Here is a 19,112-nt window from a genome sequence, read left to right on the forward strand (position 1 = left end):
AATATAAACTCGACTCTATAGGAATCACTAAAACTGAAACATTGCATAGCAAACAAGACCAGCGCGCAGTTGACATTTTGGAAACAACTGCCAAACGACTGCCCACTGGTCGATTTGAAGTAGGCATGCCTTGGCGTGACGGTATACAGCGTGTCCCTGATAGTTACCCACAAGCGATGTCACGTTTTTTAAGTTTGGAACGACGCATGTGCAAAGAGGTTGAGTTCGCTAAGGCGTACAACGCATTTATTAACAATATGATAGCAAAAGGTTACGCAGAGGAATGTGCGCCAGATACTTACTACGCGCAGCACAATAAAAATTCTGACAACACACGTCTCTACCTTCCACATTTCGGCGTTTATCATCCTCAAAAACGAAAGGTTAGAGTAGTCCATGATGCGGCAGCCAGAAATGAGGGAGTCAGCCTGAATTCCTTACTGCTATCGGGTCCTGACCTGCTCCAACCTTTGCTTAAGGTCTTGTTTCGTTTTCGGGAAAGTCGTGTTGGGATAACCGCAGATATCAAAGAGATGTTTCCTCAGGTGCGCGTTCAAGAGCAAGATAGGGACGCTTTTCGATTTCTGTGGAGACCCGATAAGACGATTGCCATTAAAGAGTACAGAATGACGTCTGTCATCTTTGGTGCCTGCTGTAGCCCCTTTATTGCCCAATTTATTAAAAATAAAAACGCTCTTGAACATGCTGATTTGTATCCGAAAGCTGTGGACGCCATTTTGTTTAGCCACTACATGGATGACTACATCGATTCACAAGATGGCGTCGACGAAGCTGCTCAGCTAGCGGCAGATATTATTACCGTGCACAACGCCGCCTGCTTTGAGATGCGAGGATGGATCTCCAATGAGCGAGAGGCTCTTAATCTTGTCCCCGATGACCTTAGAGCTGCTCAGCCGTTGGAAATCGATCTTGGTGAATCTGCCAACAGCATCCGAGCCCTAGGCATAGCGTGGAATCCTGCCCTAGATATTTTAGGGTTCCGCACAGGTTTAATTGAAACTGTTCCTACTTCACTAACAAAACGAAAGGTTCTGTCACATGTCATGCGCGTATACGACCCACTGGGTCTTTTAGGGCCTATAGTTGTTAAGGGACGAATTTTGTTTCAACAAACTTGGAGATCTAACATAGATTGGGATACCGAGCTCCCACAGACTGAAGCATCTAAGTGGTTTGAATGGTTTCAAGACCTTTCAAAGGTTTCTTCGTTAAAGATCCCGCGTTGGTATTCAAAGATAAGAGGCTCGGAGCCTTCCTACCGAGAATTGCACGTTCTTGCAGATGCAAGTGAGCTTGCTTACGCCTGCGTTGCATATTGGCGCTTGGTGTACCCTGACGGTAGCGTCGAGCTCACTCTCATCGCAAGCAAAACAAGGGTCTCTCCTTTGAAACCAATGTCTATCCCGCGATTGGAACTGCAAGCCGCTTTGATAGCTTCCCGAATCGCACTTGTCATCAAGGACAGTCATCGACGAAAACCAACGCGTACATATTTTTGGACTGACTCGATGACTGTTCTCCAATGGTTGCGTAGTGATGCACGAGCTTTTAAGCCTTTCGTTGCCCATCGCCTCGGCGAAATTTACGAAAATTCTGCTGTCAAAGACTGGCACTGGGTACCGACAGACTTAAATGTGGCTGATGACGCAACTAGACTTCGTCCAATTGATTTGACCACTTCGCATAGGTGGTTCTCTGGCCCATCATTTCTTTTAAAGTCCCCAGAGGACTGGCCCACAGAGCCACTTAATGTCACACCAGTTCGCGAAGAACTTAAATGTCAACAAAACGAGTTAGTGGGGCTGACTTCAGTCAATACTGTTTTGCCAACTCCAGTCACGGCAAATTTTGAACATTTTAGTGACTGGCTTCGTTTTTTACGTGCCACAGCTCGGGTACATCAAGCTGCGGCAATTTTTGGTAGTATTTTGGCCTCAATTCGAAATTCAAAATCAAATAGCGGAATGGTTCTCTCCCGCTCGCGTTGTTCATCAGCGTCCACCACTCACACTCCCTTGAATGCCGACCTGATAAAAGCCGCTGAAAGGCACATTTTACAACGGATCCAACTGGAAAGCTTTTCTCAAGAATTCCACTGCATCGTCAACTCGAAGCCGATTCCTTCAAACAGCCGCCTCATCAAACTATCGCCCTCTCTGGGAGAAGATAATTTAATTCACTTGGCTGGAAGAATAAAAGTTGTAGAAGACATCGACCCTGAATCACGATTCCCGATACTACTTGATGGTCGTCACCCAGTCGCACGGCTGTTAGTTCAGTTTTACCACAGACGAGCAGGTCATGCTAATAACGAATACGTCATTAATGAACTAAGGCAAAGATTCTGGCTTCTGAGGCTCCGAGATACAGTCAGGTCAGTCGCTCAGAAATGCCTGCTTTGCAAGATTCGCAAATCGAAGCCTATGAACCCTGCCACTGGAGACCTACCACCTCAAAGGCTCGCTCACCACCAACGGGCATTTACATTTACTGGCCTAGACTATTTTGGCCCCGTCAATGTTACTGTGGGCCGCCGCCATGAAAAACGTTACGTGGCTCTTTACACATGCCTCACAACAAGGGCATTACACCTGGAATTGGTACACAGCCTTTCTTCAGACTCCGCCATAATGAGCTTGAGGCGTTTCATTGCCAGACGAGGTACCCCAAATACAATTTACTCAGACAATGGGACCGCCTTCATTGGGGCAAACCGTATCCTACGACAATTCTACTCAGACGACATTCAAGAAGAAGCAGCGACTAGAGGAATCAAGTGGAGTTTTATTCCCGCTGCAGCACCGTCTTTTGGTGGATGTTGGGAGCGTCTAGTAAGAACAGTAAAGGTGGCGCTGAAGGCAACACTTAACGAAAGGTTCCCCAAGGAGGAGACACTAACGACGCTGCTGATGGAAGCTGAAGCGATTGCGAATTCTCGCCCACTGACGCACGTGTCCACAGACCCAGAGGACCCAACCAGCCTTACACCTTTCCACTTCCTAATTGGGTGTCCATCAAATCAAACCTTGCCATCGACCTTAGAAGACCGTGACCTGTTCGGTCGCGCAGAGTGGAAGAAGGCAATAAGGTTATCAGACCACTTTTGGAAACGCTGGGTGCGTGAAGTATTGCCAACGATGCAAACACGAATCAACGTGAAAGGAGATCGTGGTCAGGAACTTCAAATAGGAGATGTGGTGGTAATAGTGGATGAATCACTGCCGCGCGGAACGTGGCCCAAAGGAAGGGTAACCAATATGTTTCCTGGAAAGGATGGCGTGACCAGGGTGGTGGACGTTGCGACGGCTGGGGGTACGCTACGCCGTCCCCTTAAAAAAAATAATAAGACTTACCACTTAAGCCTTTATTAATGTACTTAAGTTAGTTGGTGCATAGCTGCACGAGGGGCAGGATGTTGCACACTCTTTGCAGCATCAGGCTTATTTTTCTTATTTGTCTATTATAAATTCAAATTCAAAATTGACTTAAAAAATATTTGTCATTCTGATTACTTCAGGTTACTTTTTTTTATACTGATTTGGTTGTGTCGTTGATGTGATTTTCTATTTATTGTAAATATTTATTAAAACAATATCAAAGGTATATTCCTCCCTTTTATTCATACAGTCCACCATACCATACCATCTTTTTTAAGCATGTTATTTAATTCAGTAATCACTAATCAGTCTTAAACAATGAACATCATACTTTTAGATTAGACACCAAAATGTATATTTATACTGTGTTTCGACTTGAAAGATTTTACTGCTTTAAAACATAAGACAAACCTACCAACCAAATGTATAAAAAAAATGTTTTTTGTGATTATTATTTTCCTATAGGTTTCACGTAAATGTTTGTAAAAAGGAAATAATCTCCATAATATAAGCTATTAGTTGACACCTCGATGAATACAATCGGTTAAGTGGTTTTCGAGATACACCGCCAAAAAGAATAGGTCCGGACGCCATCTTTGTGACGTCATTACTATCCCCTCCCACCATTTTTCCGCTTTACTACCGCATGTACGGTGATCAGGAGAAACGCCCGAACACATTGATACCGGTTGTGAGTAAGGCCGAGCTGAGTCAATTAAATCTGGCCTCGGAGCGGCTTGGGGACTACTAATAGTAAAAGTTGTTCAGTATGACCTATAAAGTCGCTGCGCAGAGTATGACTGGTGGTTAAAAGTTCACCCTGTATAAAATTTTTAAGTAAAAAGAAATATGTACCTACCTATGATTAAGACGAAAAAAGAGACTAAACGTCGAAGTAAGGTAACATTATTGTGTCTGGTTTTTATAATTGTCATTATAATTTCAGTAATTAAAACCGATACTCTATAAATTCCATTCAATACGTATCGTAACAGTCACCACAGTTTCGACCGGTAAAAGCCAGTTATCGTTACCCATGCGCAAATAAATGAGTGTAGCTTCATTGTTTATTACTCGATCTGTATGTTTTAAGGCTCATTATATTCCTTGATAATGAAGCAATATGTTTTATATTAAACAAAATTTGCGAAATGCTAATATTTACGGAGATTTTTACAAAATAAAAAATAATAATTTTATAAAAAAACTGTTTTTTGTGATTATTTTTTTTCCTATAGGTTTCACGTAAATGTTTGTAGAAAAGGAAATAATCTCCATAATATAAGCTATTATTTGACACCTCGATGATTAAAATCGGTTAAGTGGTTTTCGAGATACACCGCCAAAAAGAATAGGTCCGGCCGCCATCTTTGTGACGTCATTACTATCCCCTCCACCATTTTTCCGCTTTACTACCGCATGTACGGTGATCAGGAGAACTGTCCGAACACATTGATACCGGTTGTGGGTAAGGCCGAGCAGAGTCAATTAAATCGTGTTTCTAGAGGGCTTTTGAGATTTGGCGACCGTACTACGTAGGCGTGACATGAGTGGCATTCAGATTATAAAAATATGTTACCAACTTATTTATTTTATATTGATATGATAGCGCTCTATGCATCGCACACGCACCAATAAATAAGGATAGATAACATTTTGTTGGCATACAACATATTGCACTGAGCATAACAGGATTAGCCGGTATGACATTAATATCAAATCAATAAAATATTAAATCTGAATGACACTCTTGCAGGCCAATTCGAGTTTTAGATATTCGATCTGTTTCCGATATGATACTGATCTGTCAGTGTCAAAAGCGACATTTCTTCAACCACTTATTTTGACACTGACAGATCAGTATCATATCGGAATCAGATCGAATAACTAAAACTCGAATTGGCCTATTGGTGATTTGCACTGCTGGCTGTTGGGGCATATGTATACCGGGTGGGCCCTAGAACAGGAGCAATAAATTAAACTATATACTCCTCAAACTGGCCAACATTTTTTCAGCGACTGTTAAATATAACTTTGTGTTTTGATTTATTGTACACTTTACAGTTTATTCTAACAGTTATAATCTTATAATACTTCTACTAGTTATAGTAGTTTATTCTAATCCATTTTATTAATCAAAAGTACATGGAATAAACAAACAAGGAATGAAGATAAAATTAATAACTTAAAACTAACCTAATTAACTACAATTATATTTTAATAACACAAGTCACTTAAAATACAACACGGTACATTAGTCAAAATAAGAATAAATTTAAAAAGATACAGATTATTCTAATTGGCCTATAACAAACAATATATTGCGAATTTAGTTATGTTTAAAGCGAAGCGTAATGTAACAAGCAACTTCAATTACAATAATGATAGCGTAGGTATATTGAAGATAACTATTAATTTGTCTAAATACTTCATAATTTTTCAAAGTTGTTAAACAAAAGTTTTATATTTATTTGCACGTGTTACCGGTATACAAAAAAAAAGTATGATTAATTTTATTTAAAAAATACCTGCACATATCTATAATGACGTTTACGCGTCTATATTCTAGAACATCTGTGAAACAATGTGTCAAATCTGTTTCTTTTTTCTGTCAAAACGTTTAGTCACTATCTTAGCCGGTGTTGCTCGAAGGTCACTCACTATAGACAAAGAGAATTTGAACTAGAGTTGGATTGTCAAAGAAAACAGTAAATTTACTGCCATCTTTCGACACATGATTAAAGTAATTTACATTGAATTTAGATCTAAGATAAGTACCTAACCAAACATTGTACGCCTTTGTAAGGCAGGATATGGAGAACATGACTCATTTACCTAACACCTTTGTAGAACCCATAACCATACAACAAAATATTTTTGATTTTGATTTGATTTGATTTTGATAAAACTTTTAGAACGCCATTTGACTTTGATCCCCTATTATTTCACTGATACGTGTTAAATTTGTTCAATACCTATCTAAAAATGGCTCCTTAATGTTACTTTACACCATTTGTGGTGTCTTGCCCTTTATATGTTTACTAAGTATATAGATACTTATGACGCTATCACTAAGTGATAGCTTAACGAAAAAAAATATTATTGTCTCTATAAGTATAACTGGGTGATTTCTGGGTCGTGATCTAGAACCACTTTGTCTGACTCTGTAATTGATCCACATTATTATATGGTAGTATTTGATTAAAAGATAATTAGTTTAATTGTTTTTATTTTTCAAGTAATATTAAGTAATCATGGTCATCGTATGACTTTTGACATACGCTGTATGGAAAGCGACCAGACGTCACATTGAGTAGGGTACCTACCAAGTTGTATGCAAAAAAATTTTTTTTCTACTTGACATCTGAAAAATAATAATCATTATTGGTGATAATAAATAATTAGCAACATCATTAGGCTCATCTTTGAATTCTGTATGATGTCTTGTTCTCTTGCTCCACGACGCTGAAATCACCCTGTATAGAACAATTTAACTTAGTACTAAGTAGTCGAGGGTGGCACATATTTACTTTTGATGCTCACTGTGCCCATCTACATATACCTGGGGGCCTACCGCGAAAACCTAAAATCGCAAAGTGCGGGGATCTTTTTCTTTTACTCTCACTAAGACATAATTAAAGTGACAGAGAAAAATGCCCGCAAATTGACGAACTTCGATTCGTCGTCCTCTCGTGTCTAGTACAAAACACTGTCCTGTAGCAGTACAGGACTTTTCCAGTAAGTGGGATATCATGCGATTTGTTGAAAGGTCTATGGAGCACTTAATACGAAATTGGACGACCGGCCCGAAACCGCCTTTCCATACAAATGCAGTCCTCATTTTCCTCTCTGGATATTAACACATTGAAAATATTTTGACAAAGTTTGATGAATATCAACCACAGGCTATGCCCCTTAATTTTTTTTTTATGTTTAATTGACCGAAGAGTTTTGACCGGTCTCGTTATGACTCGGGCAAAGGACTTACGAGTCTTTGGCACTTAAGACTACTGTGAGTACGCTGTAATAATGACTCAAGGGAGAGGGAGTAAGTATTTATTAATTTAAATGTTTTAAGTTTATCAATCTTATCGTGAGGTCTACCTACAGCTCATAGAACCACTAGTTATTATTAGAGTTAGGATCATTTAAAAATTAAATTCTTATACTTAATAAACAAAAAGTTGACAAAGCCAAACGAAGAGACAGCCATAGTTAATATACATGTATGTAATTACTTATGTATAAATATTTTCCATAACGTCAATATCCAGAAAGGAAAATACCTATATTGAATGGAGAAGCCGTCGTTCCCTTTCCTCTTAACGTACAATATTGAGCGTGTTCCCCAAAGATAATATCTATTTAAGAAGGTAAGTACTTAATTCCAACGGTGACTTAGTTAATTACGAGTTAAACAGTCGTATACACTTGACGCTGTTAGTAGACACATTAAAAATCTCGTTAGTTGCTGACGGTCAGCATTTTACCGTGAGAACTATCGTAATAAGTCGGTAATATCAACCAGTTCAAATAAATAATTAAATTCGTCGGCTGAAATCACAAAGAGTAAGTAGTTGAGGTTTTAGATATGGTTAGCTAAAGTAGAAAATCCTAATGTCCTTGAACGAGGTTTGCAACTTTAGCTGACGTAATATTATCGAAGCAACTAGCGGCAATTGGATGTTTTTATAGGTAGTTAGTTCCGCGCTAATTATATTACATTTGTTTTTAATTTAAATGAATTTAGGTAAAAGCGAGGATCGCAGCATATTTTTTAAAGTTCTAACATGAGCAAGAGCCACCAAGAGGATATCTGAATAACATGAATCTACGAGCGATCGACAGCCCGCCTGCTTAAAACAAAGTAACTCATAAGCGCCAATCTTTAAAATTTCATTCGAAATCTCGAAAATACTAATCGAGATCTCGACCAAGATTACAAAAATCGAGATTTCCTGTCGACGAGATTGAATCTCGAAAATTCGCACGAGATCTCGCAAGGTCGAGATTGCATTCCCTACTCTTCTTCTTCTTCCTTGTCGTATCCTCATGGCTGAGGGACGTGACGATTGTGGACACTCTTCACCAGTGCTCTCCAAGCCGCTGTATCTAGGGCTCGATGCATGCTAGCCTGAAATGTGGTTTTTGTTTCTAAAGTTATTCTGTCCGCCCAACGCATGGCCACCCTCAACCCTACTCAAGACCTCTTAATAAGGTCCGACCGAGATCTCGGTCTCGGTCTCGGCATTCTCGGCCAAAAATCGAGCCGAGATCTCGGTCTCGGCTCTCGGCCAAAATGGGCCGAGACCGAAACAAGGCAATGAGTTATCATTGGTGAATTTGAATTTTCCGCGCACGAACGCCACGCCGGGGTCTAAGCCACCCGTTGGTTGCATCGCCCGGTTGGTGTGACGTTTTTTGGGATTTTAATTGTTTTCGTACCCTCATTTTAAGGCAATTACTTATCAAATACTAAAGTGTTGGAATCGGATAGGCGCGGTTGCAAGTAATGACTTGTTCATTTGGGTCTTTTCGTTTTGTGGTTGTTGTTACTGATGAATCAATGAGTGTATTGTTATCGAGATGTAACTTAGATTAATTTGTTGTGAGTGGAAAATGACACTGGATATTTTGATACTAAATATATTTGTGTTAACGGGAAAAAGCAAAGCAGTAGGTAAGTACAAAACGACACCTGTTTTTTTGGAGCGATTATTTACAAAAATATTTACTTAATAAAAAAAAACGTTTTTAGCCACCTTTATGTATTTTTAAAGACCTATCTAATGATGAGCCACACGTTTAGTATGTTCATGTGTCTTTTAGTTACGTTTATATGGAATATATATGTGAACATTTTTTTTTCCTAAACTAAGAAGCGACTTACATAATACATCTACACCTACGTTCGAAATTTGGTTATGGCTGTTACATACGCACAGACCGACAGACATAAGGAGGACTCAACGAGGGGGGGGGGGGAGGGGTTAGGGTCGGCAACGCGCATGTAACTCCTCTGGAGTTGCAGGCGTGCATAGGCTACGGAGACTGCTTACCATCAGGCGGGCCGTATGCTTGTTTGCCACCGACATAGTATAAAATAAGGACATGACGAAACTATAAGGGTTCCATTCTTGTCATTTTGGCTACGGAACCCTAAAAATACTATTTAATAGCGCTACGAATTGATGATGATAACTTTTTCTGATAAATCGTCGAATTTCGATTGAAAAAACATTTTTAGTGCAAAATTCGTATTTTTTTCTATTTTATAAATTCTCGGTCTAGGTCTCGGCCGAGAATCCCATTGAATCTCGGTCTCGGCCGAGACAAAAAAAAGCGTTCTCGGTCGGAACTTACCTCTTAATATAAAATTGTAGTCAAAATTGCAACTAACAGCCGCCATCTCGAATTTCTTCATTCGATCGTAAAGAACCCTCGATACGAATCAGTATTGGAAATTATAATTACAAAAAATGGCCGACATCTTACATTTCTAAATTGGTTATTTGGAACTTGGTTAGGTATTCAATCGTGTCGAAAATATAACTTTTATGGCCAAAACACAAGCTTTCTCAATTGCACGATTTTGTCACCAAAATCGCGAGTGCATGTAAGTACGGTAGTACTATTAGTGATGTAAGTACAAAGTGTATGTTTGTCTTTCTAATGTGCGTGGAAATACAACCTAATAAAAGCTATTCTATATTTACTACACGGCATTTCCAACGTTATCTGGCGTGCAATAAGTTTTCAAAAAAAAAACTCAAGTGTCTGGGGTATTCACTGTCCCAGGAAAAATCTTAATAGCGTGATTCACATTTTTACGATACGGAACAACGCCATGTAGTCTTGTCTTTCACAAAAATCCTAATTCAATATGCACAGAAATATTATTATTCTTACATTGCTTACTGGCTTAGATAGCCAATAGAGGGCAAAGTATTCATGCAGGTGAAAAACTATAATTATATACCTATTATGCCATTTAATGAAGAAGCTATCTTCATAGCTCATTCCTGCCTTTTTTATGAGTTTAGTTTTAAATAATTATATTTACATATATGTATGTATTTTATTTGATTTCATGTGGGCTCATCAAACATATTACAATAAGCATCACAATCTTCATCTTGCACATAAGATGTGAAGTAATTACCATCTGTAGTATTGGAGTCATACTTCACACAAATACAATAATATGTGCTCTTCCCACAGCCCCGGCACTTGCCCCTGTGCTTCAATATTATTTCTTCATCAAACTCGCAAGTCACAAACTCATCCAGATTACAACCATAACTTAAATTTTCTGGAATATTAAAATTTTCATACAGAAAATCATCAACAGCTTCAAAAGTATTGAGCAAATTGAATACTGGTTTTTGTGTTTTACTCAATATTTTCTCAAGCATAAAAACTAAGTGATGATGATAGCATTGGAATGTTATCTTATCTCTATTTTGATTTTTCAAGTCTATCCACATACAGACACAGTCTAGTGGGGTACGGGTGGCTCCACTGAATAATGCTGGGTTTGATAATATCCCACTGGCAGCCATTACTCCATTGCAATGGACCACTTCAAACAGTTCATCGGCATCTTCTAAGGTCTTAATTCCTCCATTAGCTATAACAGGCACATTAACAGAAGTGCAGACCTCTCTTAAAGCAGGTTTGTCTATGCTATCTCCAGTTTTCTGTGTCGGTGTCCTTCCGTGAACAGTCAGAAAATCAACTCCACATTTCTCAAGTTGCTGGCACATATCTATAGTCTTCTTCAAATCTTTCAATATTCTTATCTTAACTGACATACTAAAATTTTCAGGTAATCTGTTTTTGACTTCTCGCACTATGCTGTGAACTATGTCAGGCTTAGAGAGTAATGCGCAGCCATAGCCATCCTTCATGGCCCAACGCTGAGGACACCCACAGTTTAAATCGACCCCATCTGTGTATGGATATAGTAATGTAGCAGCATCCACAAAGTCATTTGCGTTGTTGGCAGCGAACTGAGCGACTACTGGGGTGTCGCTGAAAGTGGTGGCAAACTCGCTGGAGCGCGCTTTCTCGTTTTGGCAGAAGGAATCTGCTAATATCATTGGCGTGAAGCATAGGTTAACTCCATAACTGGAAAAAAAGTAAATAAGTATATGAAAAATAGTCTCTACGTGATGAATTAAGAATGTTATAAGTGATTTTCGCTTACTTTTTCACTAAAGTTCTAAACTGAACTTTGCTGTATCGCACCATAGGCGCGCAGACTTTAACATACGTATTGGACTGTGTAGCTTCACTGAACAAATTACTTATGTTAGTTTTAGGCTTCATCTTGCTTTTGTTTTCACATTAAATTATATCCAGATTAACCTGTTTTATTGAATTTCAAGTTCACGATTCACAGTACTACTATATAATATATACTACTCAACCAACACACGTCTGCAATCTGCATGTGCATGTCACTACTATCAAAGAGCATATAATCACTACGACTACTATAGGGACCGTGCGCGTTGGAGGGTCTGCCACCTTGTGGCCTGAATCGGAACCATAAACATGCACATTTACACGTCACGTGTTTTCTTGTGCATAGTAGGTTCTGCCATCTTGTGGGCTACATCGGAACAATAAACATCAAATTTACGCCTCGCGCCAAAAATCTGACGGCTCCTGTGCTGCCTCCTACAGTTCCTGCACGCTCCCTATAAGTACTATACTTTAGTGCAATCAAATATCACGCTAGAACGAGCTCTGGCATTCTCGCATAATTTGAAGCCAAAGAGTAGTAAGTTTTGAAGCATATAGTAAAATACTCACTAAAGTTATTAAACCGAGTTGATGGAGGCACTAAAATTATTATGATAACTTAAAAATATGATTGATTTACAATGTAATTCAATCCATCAATATAAAACCACTCATAGTTTATTTTAGTTGATAAGACACTGTAGTATCTGAACGTAATTTTAACCTCCTTTTCATTGATTCGTTTTATCCCAAAGAGTAAAGTAAGTTTTTATCCTCAGAACAGCGTCAGAATCGGACCGTTTTGACAGCTGTCTGAGCTGTCACAAGTTCAGTGCGTACTCATGTCAACATTGAATGTTTCGATTTCTTGGTTATAGTATATGGTAAAATTTTACCTATAGTGTTAAACATGACTGAATACGTGGTTTTAAAGTAGAAAAAATAATTCTAAGTTGCTAGTATGGAAAAGGAAGAACGACTGCAACGAATAAAAGTTATGTAAACAATCATCACATTCCAACCAACCAGTTACCAACGACAAATTGCTTCTGAATGTGATAGAAATCTTAGGGTCAGAATAATCTGAGACTGGCAATATGTTCCCCGGGGCCACAAAAGATATGCTAATAAAATTACTGCTATAATCGCATGTTGACAAGGTCACGCTGGCTCAGTGGCGGGACAAGACCAAAATTTGTGGGCAAGGTACATTTAGCGAGGCCCTCTCTGGTGACGCAAGAAATAACGAACATTTTTACATTGTGTCCGAGATATAGTTATTTGAGACTACACACGTCGCCCACGCCTTACGCCGCCTCTGCGCTGGCTAAAGCCATATTGAAGCGATTTTAGAATACTGCTCGACTGTAGTAGAGCATAAGTATACTCATTTTATTTTCTTATTACAGCAGGTGCATTTTTAGCAACGGTCGCGGGCATTTCTGCATTTGTAGGATTTGGAACCACATTAGCAGCAGCAAAAAAAGCAGACCCCAAATACTTCAATAAAGGTAATTGAATCATAATTATGTTGAAATGTACATTTAACTTCAATGGTTTTTGTATAATATTTATTTGAAATGCAGGTGTACATGCTAGTGCAGAATTAGCGGATGCAGGGGCCATCCTTGCTCTCCGAGCCCTGGGCTGGGGTACACTCTATGCGGTAGCTGGCACCTCTTGTTTATGTTACGGAATATGGAAACTTTCTGGTGCTAAAGATGTAAGTTAATTTATCCATATTAAAAATACCTTGGTTATATTTATACTTCACCCCTGTAATTAGATCTATAGAATTACCTACACTACTATATTATTTTTAAATATAGATAGCATATCATCCTGGCCTCCCTGATAGTTGCAATGCCAGGATGATGTTACAAACACCCATGTTAGTAGACTTGACTATCTTATAATAAACCTCAAATTTCCTTGTTACAGCTAAAAGATTTCAGAATTAAGATGGGAAACATGCTGCCGATCCTACCAAGGAATAACCCTCCACAATCCAGAACAGAGTTCAGTGGGCTTAATGACTTAATGACATATTTAGCAGAGGATTATGGGAAGAAAAAATAAGCCTTCCAATTTACATGTACATATAATTTTTTAATAAAAATTATTTAGCTGGTTATGTCTTGTTTTATAATAAACTCCTTCTTATAAGCAGGGCCTTGGTTGCAGCTTGCCTTGCAAGTGTACACCACCAGGACTCCCCAGTCTACACTGTTGATGTCTAAACCAACATTGATGAAATTTAGAAGCTGTGGCATGATCTGAAAGAAAAAAATCAGGACATAAATTTTACTGACGTAAACTTACAAACAGTGACAATTAGATTATTAATTTATCCAAAGTAGTAAGAAAAATCCAAAAAGATGCAAAATTTCAGAAAGATTTTACAGGACACAAAGGAAACTTTCATCTACAACTTCCAAAAATTGCCATGTGGAAATTTGCAATTTTGGAAACTTCCCAATTGGCACATCAGTAAACACAGGCTAGTGATGGCTTACCTGAAATTCAAATTGTCTTTCTCCATTGCAATATTCACAGTTTTCAACTTGTGTGATACAATTCTCTGCATTGCCTGTAATCCACAGTGGAGTGCCGCCCCTATCGTATCTCAGTACCTGCTCTGGATGTCTTGCCACTCTCTTGTTAAACTTGTTGAACACTTTGTCATCAGGTACTGCCCTCCCGGCATATTGTTCCAATTCACTTTCACTTACATTGGACAATGTTCCAGCTTTCTTTTCTTTTATCATTTCATTAAGTTTTGCTATTTCCCTATTTTCATCAACATTTGTTGGAGTTTCTTCATCTTCCTCATCCACTATAAGTTCCCATTCTTTGTATAGATTATTTTTTCCTGCCTCTGTGACTGTGAAATAATTATCGGGAACTTCCTCTGTCTGCAATAATAAACGTAAAACATGCTTAAATGTGTTGTCTTCAAGCAAAAGGTACCACTTTGAAACTTGCAATAAGGACACTCTTGACAGGTTACTTGTATAAAGATACAAGCAAACTTCATCCTTATGCTAAGTGCCAATGTTGTAGACGACCGGTTTGGCCTAGTGGGTAGTGACCCTGCCTACGAAGCTGATGGTCCCGGGTTCAAATCCTGGTAAGGGCATTTATTCGTGTGATGAGCGTGTCTTTGTATTTAAGTATTTATAAATATTTATATCTTATATATATCGTTGTCTAAGTACCCTCAACACAAGCCTTATTGAGCTTACTGTGGGACTTAGTCAATTTGTGTAATAATGTCGTATAATATTTATTTATTTTATTATTTATAATGTTAAGGTCCGACCGAGATCTCGGTCTCAGCATTCTCGGCCAAAAATCGAGCCGAGATCTCGGACTCGGCTCTCGGCCAAAATGGGCCGAGATTCTTGCCGAGACCGAGACTGGGCAATGAGTTATCATTGGTGAATTTGAATCACACGAGCGCCGGGGTCTAAGCCACCTGTTGGTTGCATCGCCCGGTTGGTGTGACGTTTTTTGTGATTTTGATTGGTTTCGTACCCACATTTCAAGCCAATTACTTATCAAATACTAAGTGTTGGGTTCGGATAGGCGCGGTAGCAAGTAATGACTTGTTCATTTGTCTTTTCGTTTTATGGTTGTTGTTATTGATGAATAAATAAGTGTATGTTGTTATCGGTTTTAAATTAACTCGTTGTGAGTGGTAGTTGACACTGGATATTTTGATACTAAATATATTTGTGTTAACGGGAAGAAGCAAAACAGTAGGTAAGTACAAAGCGACACCTGTGGCGGATATTTTGAGTTACAATATAGAACTCTTTTTGTGCACATCCGACTGAAAAAACCGGCCAAGTGCGTTGCGGACCACGCATAATGGAAGGTTCCGTACCTTCATACAATACAAAATAGCCGTACAAGCAAAAGAGCGTATGTTAGTGGCACTTTCGTCGTTTTAATAAGATTAGTTTTTTTTATAACTCTTAAATGGCTTAACCGACCACATTTAAAATAATTTTCTTGAAAATTTTTTTTTTATTCTACGTCAGTGGCAAGCAAGCATACGGCCCGCCTGATGGTAAGCAGTCTCCGTAGCCTATGTACGCCTGCAACTCCAGAGGAATTACATGCGCGTTGAGCTCATCAAGCTCTGGCAACCTTACTCACCGGTAGGAACACAACACTATGAGTAGGGTCTAGTGTTATTTGGCTGCTGTTTTCTGTAAGGTGGAGGTACTTTCCTAGATCTCTAGAGGCTCTGCTCTAGATCTGGAATGACATCCACTGGCTGTGCCATACCACACAAAGCGAGATGACATTCACAATGCCCATACCTCTCTTAATCTCTTAAAATATTAAGCTTTATTATTAAGATATTTTTAAATGGTTTTGCTCTCCCGGTTCAAAAGTTAGAGGGGATCACACTATTTTTTGGGAGCGATTATTTCCAAACGTATTTACTTAATCAAAAAAAACGTTTTTAGCAACCTTTATGTATTTTTAAAAACCTATCTAATGATGAGCCACATGTTTTTTTTTTTATACTTTTAGTTACATTTCTATGGAGTATATATTTGAAAATATATTTAATGATTTTTTTTCGGAACTAAAAAGCGACATACATACCTCTACACCTACGTTCCAAATGTGGTTATAAAATATATCATATTGTTTTTGAGTAAAATGGCTGTGACATTCGCACAGACCGACATGACAAAACTATAAGGATTCTATTTTTGCCATTTTGGCTACAGAACCCTAAAAATACTATTTAATAGCACTACGAATTGATTATGATAACTTTTTCTGATAAATCGTCGACTCCTTTTTTTTCTATTTTATAATTCTCAGTCTCGGCCGAGAATCCCATTGAATCTCGGTCTCGGGCGAAACAAAAAAAGCGTTCTCGGTCGGACCTTAGCCAATGTTGCTTGGAAATGTCACAAATAAAGTACATCAACAACTTCTGGTAAATACATTTGTGTACCGTAGATGTCTATGATCCTATCACAATGCAGTACAATTTGGCTCCAATTTCTGTACACTAAATATTATTTAGAGGTTATTCCCACTAAGTTATAAACTTGTTACCAGTGGTAACAACAAAAAAAATTTTTTTCACCTTTCACCACTGAAAAAAACTGAGAAAAATGATTCCAAGTAGATACTATAGTCTTTAAAGCCATTACCGTCAGTAGAAAAAAGGGACAAATTAAAAAAAAATTGGAGTGAAGCGTATTTGTCCCACAGAAAATTTTAATTATGTGCCTTTTTCTACTGACAAAGTTGTATGTTGGTGATGATTAGGAATTTTTATTTTCAGTTGTTATCAGCAAAATTTACCTGCAAAGTGGGGCAAAGTTGCTTATGACCATTCTGCCAGTCAAGTACTTGGTGTTTGCGACTGCAATAGTAAGTTTTTTTGCATTTTGAGCAATGCGAAGGGGCTCTGAGTCCACATAACTCACACAGTTTAGGCCATTTGTCCATTGGAAACACCTGTAAAAAAGTCATTCAGCATAATTAACTACAATCAGAATATAAATTACAAGTATATTTGGCATTAAGATAAAACTTACTTCATTCTCATCCACTTTGTAGGGCTCATAAGAATAGAATTTGTTTCTTCGTGGTAATTGGCAGCGAAATGCTACTAAGTTTTCTGAAGAATTAATTTGACAGCAAGATCCATTTTTACAGATAAATACAAAAATTGTGCGATGAAAACCGTCGTCGGATTCTTCATACGGAGCATAGACCTATAAACGTTTTTACTATAAGAATAATCAATACTCCAGGACAAAATAATTATATTAATTATGCACTTGGTTAGTTGCAATAAATATGATTTAGTTCCTGCTAAGATACTTACTTGACATATCATAACGAGGGGATCACCACATTTCTTGCAGGTTAAATCTTTAGGGTGAGGGATATTTTCAAGATCTAACCATGCAGGTTTCCCTCCGATTTTACTCGGGAAAAATCTAGGATGCAGAAGCCAGCTACTCTTTTCCTCCAATGTCCCTATGTCCACTTTGTTTGCCGACATTGTAAATGCAGAATGATTCAGTATTTCGAAGTAATCTTTAAGTAATTTCATTCAAAAATTAACTTTCCTGGTTCTTTCACTTCACATTGCATGGGGCGACAAGTGTTTTTAAGTTGGCAAACGTCAAAAACATTTTTTTTTTCTAGTGGAACCTTTTGGCGGTATATCGTGTAACTTAAATAAACTTAAGTGCGTACTCACATATTGTATGTCTATGGTACTCACTATATAGCTATTATACATGCCGTGATCGGCAACGGCGACCACGATTTCGGGCCATAATCGTTTTCCGTTTCACGGATTATCAGCACTAGTGAGTATTGTATTCTTTGATCGGCACATCGTTAACAATATCTGAAATGTAAAAAATACTTTCTCTAATTGCCAAAAATGTTCAATGTTTGATATTTTTGCATATGAACCATTTCTTAACATTTCAAATAATGTAAATGATGTGCTGATATTTGGTGAAACGGAAAAATATTATTTCTCGGACCCGAAATCGGGCTGATATCAGGCCTGATAAAAGTGTAGATGTAATTGGCACTTGTGGATGTAGTTAGCACTTAAGGGATAATTATATCCACATCCAAACGGGTCCGAGTAGAGCCAATTACATCCACACACGCTATCGCCCGATGTCAAGTGCCAATTACATCCATACTTCTCGATTTTGGGCCTGAAATCAGTCCCAGTCTCGGGCCTGATAATCGTTCTCGTTTCACGGAATATCAGCACATCATTAACAATATTTGATATGTAAAAAAATACTTAGTGCCAATTACACACCCACACTTTATCAGGCCTGGACTATAACCGCGAAAATCATCATGTTCGTTAATTGCGAGTATTTTTCTCTGGCACTATAATTACGTCTCAAGCGCAAATTACATCCACACTTCCCGATTTCGGGCCTGGGCGGCTACCAGGAAAATCGAAGTTCGTCAATTGCGGGCATTTTTCTCTGTCACTCTAATAACGTCTTAGTGAGAGTAAAAGAGAAAGATCCCCGCAATTTGCGAATTTCGGTTTTCGCGGTAGGCCCCCAGATAATAGTTTTCGTTTCACGGAATATCAGCACATCGTTAACAATATTTGTAATATAAAAAATACTTTGTCTATAATTGTTAAAAATATTGAATGTTTAATAAGAATGATAAGGGAAGCCCTAGGCCTTACAGGGCCAATTACATCCAAACTTCCCGATGTCGGGCGTGATAATTGATTTCCGTTTCACAGAATATCGCACATCGTTAACAATATTTGACATATACGTTTTATTTTATTTTATGGAAGGTGGAGGTAAGGAATTAAATTTCCATGTACCAAAAAATTACATCAAAAAACCTTAAATAGGTGGCGCTATAATACCTAGAATACTTGAAAAAAATATCAAATCATAGACAGCGCACGTC

At 38.3% G+C, this 19,112-nt stretch overlaps 3 protein-coding genes across 4 annotated transcripts; 1 reads left to right on the plus strand and 2 right to left on the minus strand.

Annotated features, from left to right (window-relative positions):
- The first annotated feature begins 8,798 nt into the window (after positions 1 to 8,798).
- Positions 8,799 to 13,782, plus strand: LOC133520059 (transmembrane protein 242). Of its 2 annotated transcripts, none has more exons than XM_061854345.1 (4): positions 8,799 to 9,078; positions 13,058 to 13,159; positions 13,235 to 13,371; positions 13,590 to 13,782. In XM_061854345.1, the coding sequence occupies exons 1-4, from the start codon at positions 9,018 to 9,020 to the stop codon at positions 13,725 to 13,727; spliced, it is 438 nt and encodes a 145-aa protein (XP_061710329.1). In that variant the 5' UTR covers positions 8,799 to 9,017; the 3' UTR covers positions 13,728 to 13,782. The 2 variants fall into 2 exon arrangements, with proteins under 2 accessions (XP_061710329.1, XP_061710330.1); XM_061854346.1 differs by lacking the exon at positions 8,799 to 9,078 and adding an exon at positions 12,479 to 12,641 and having other exon boundaries at positions 13,056 to 13,159.
- LOC133520057 (tRNA-dihydrouridine(20a/20b) synthase [NAD(P)+]-like) lies at positions 10,463 to 11,832 on the minus strand. The gene is made up of 2 exons (XM_061854343.1): positions 11,608 to 11,832; positions 10,463 to 11,528 (listed from the first exon to the last, which is right to left on the minus strand). The coding sequence occupies exons 1-2, from the start codon at positions 11,727 to 11,729 to the stop codon at positions 10,487 to 10,489; spliced, it is 1,164 nt and encodes a 387-aa protein (XP_061710327.1). The 5' UTR covers positions 11,730 to 11,832; the 3' UTR covers positions 10,463 to 10,486.
- Positions 13,731 to 17,815, minus strand: LOC133520058 (programmed cell death protein 2). The gene is made up of 5 exons (XM_061854344.1): positions 17,518 to 17,815; positions 17,225 to 17,404; positions 16,989 to 17,144; positions 14,165 to 14,563; positions 13,731 to 13,924 (listed from the first exon to the last, which is right to left on the minus strand). The coding sequence occupies exons 1-5, from the start codon at positions 17,746 to 17,748 to the stop codon at positions 13,772 to 13,774; spliced, it is 1,119 nt and encodes a 372-aa protein (XP_061710328.1). The 5' UTR covers positions 17,749 to 17,815; the 3' UTR covers positions 13,731 to 13,771.
- Between the last annotated feature and the right edge of the window lie 1,297 nt (positions 17,816 to 19,112).

The sequence above is a fragment of the Cydia pomonella genome, chromosome 7 (assembly GCF_033807575.1).
Source record: "Cydia pomonella isolate Wapato2018A chromosome 7, ilCydPomo1, whole genome shotgun sequence".
Classification (NCBI taxonomy): domain Eukaryota; kingdom Metazoa; phylum Arthropoda; class Insecta; order Lepidoptera; family Tortricidae; genus Cydia; species Cydia pomonella.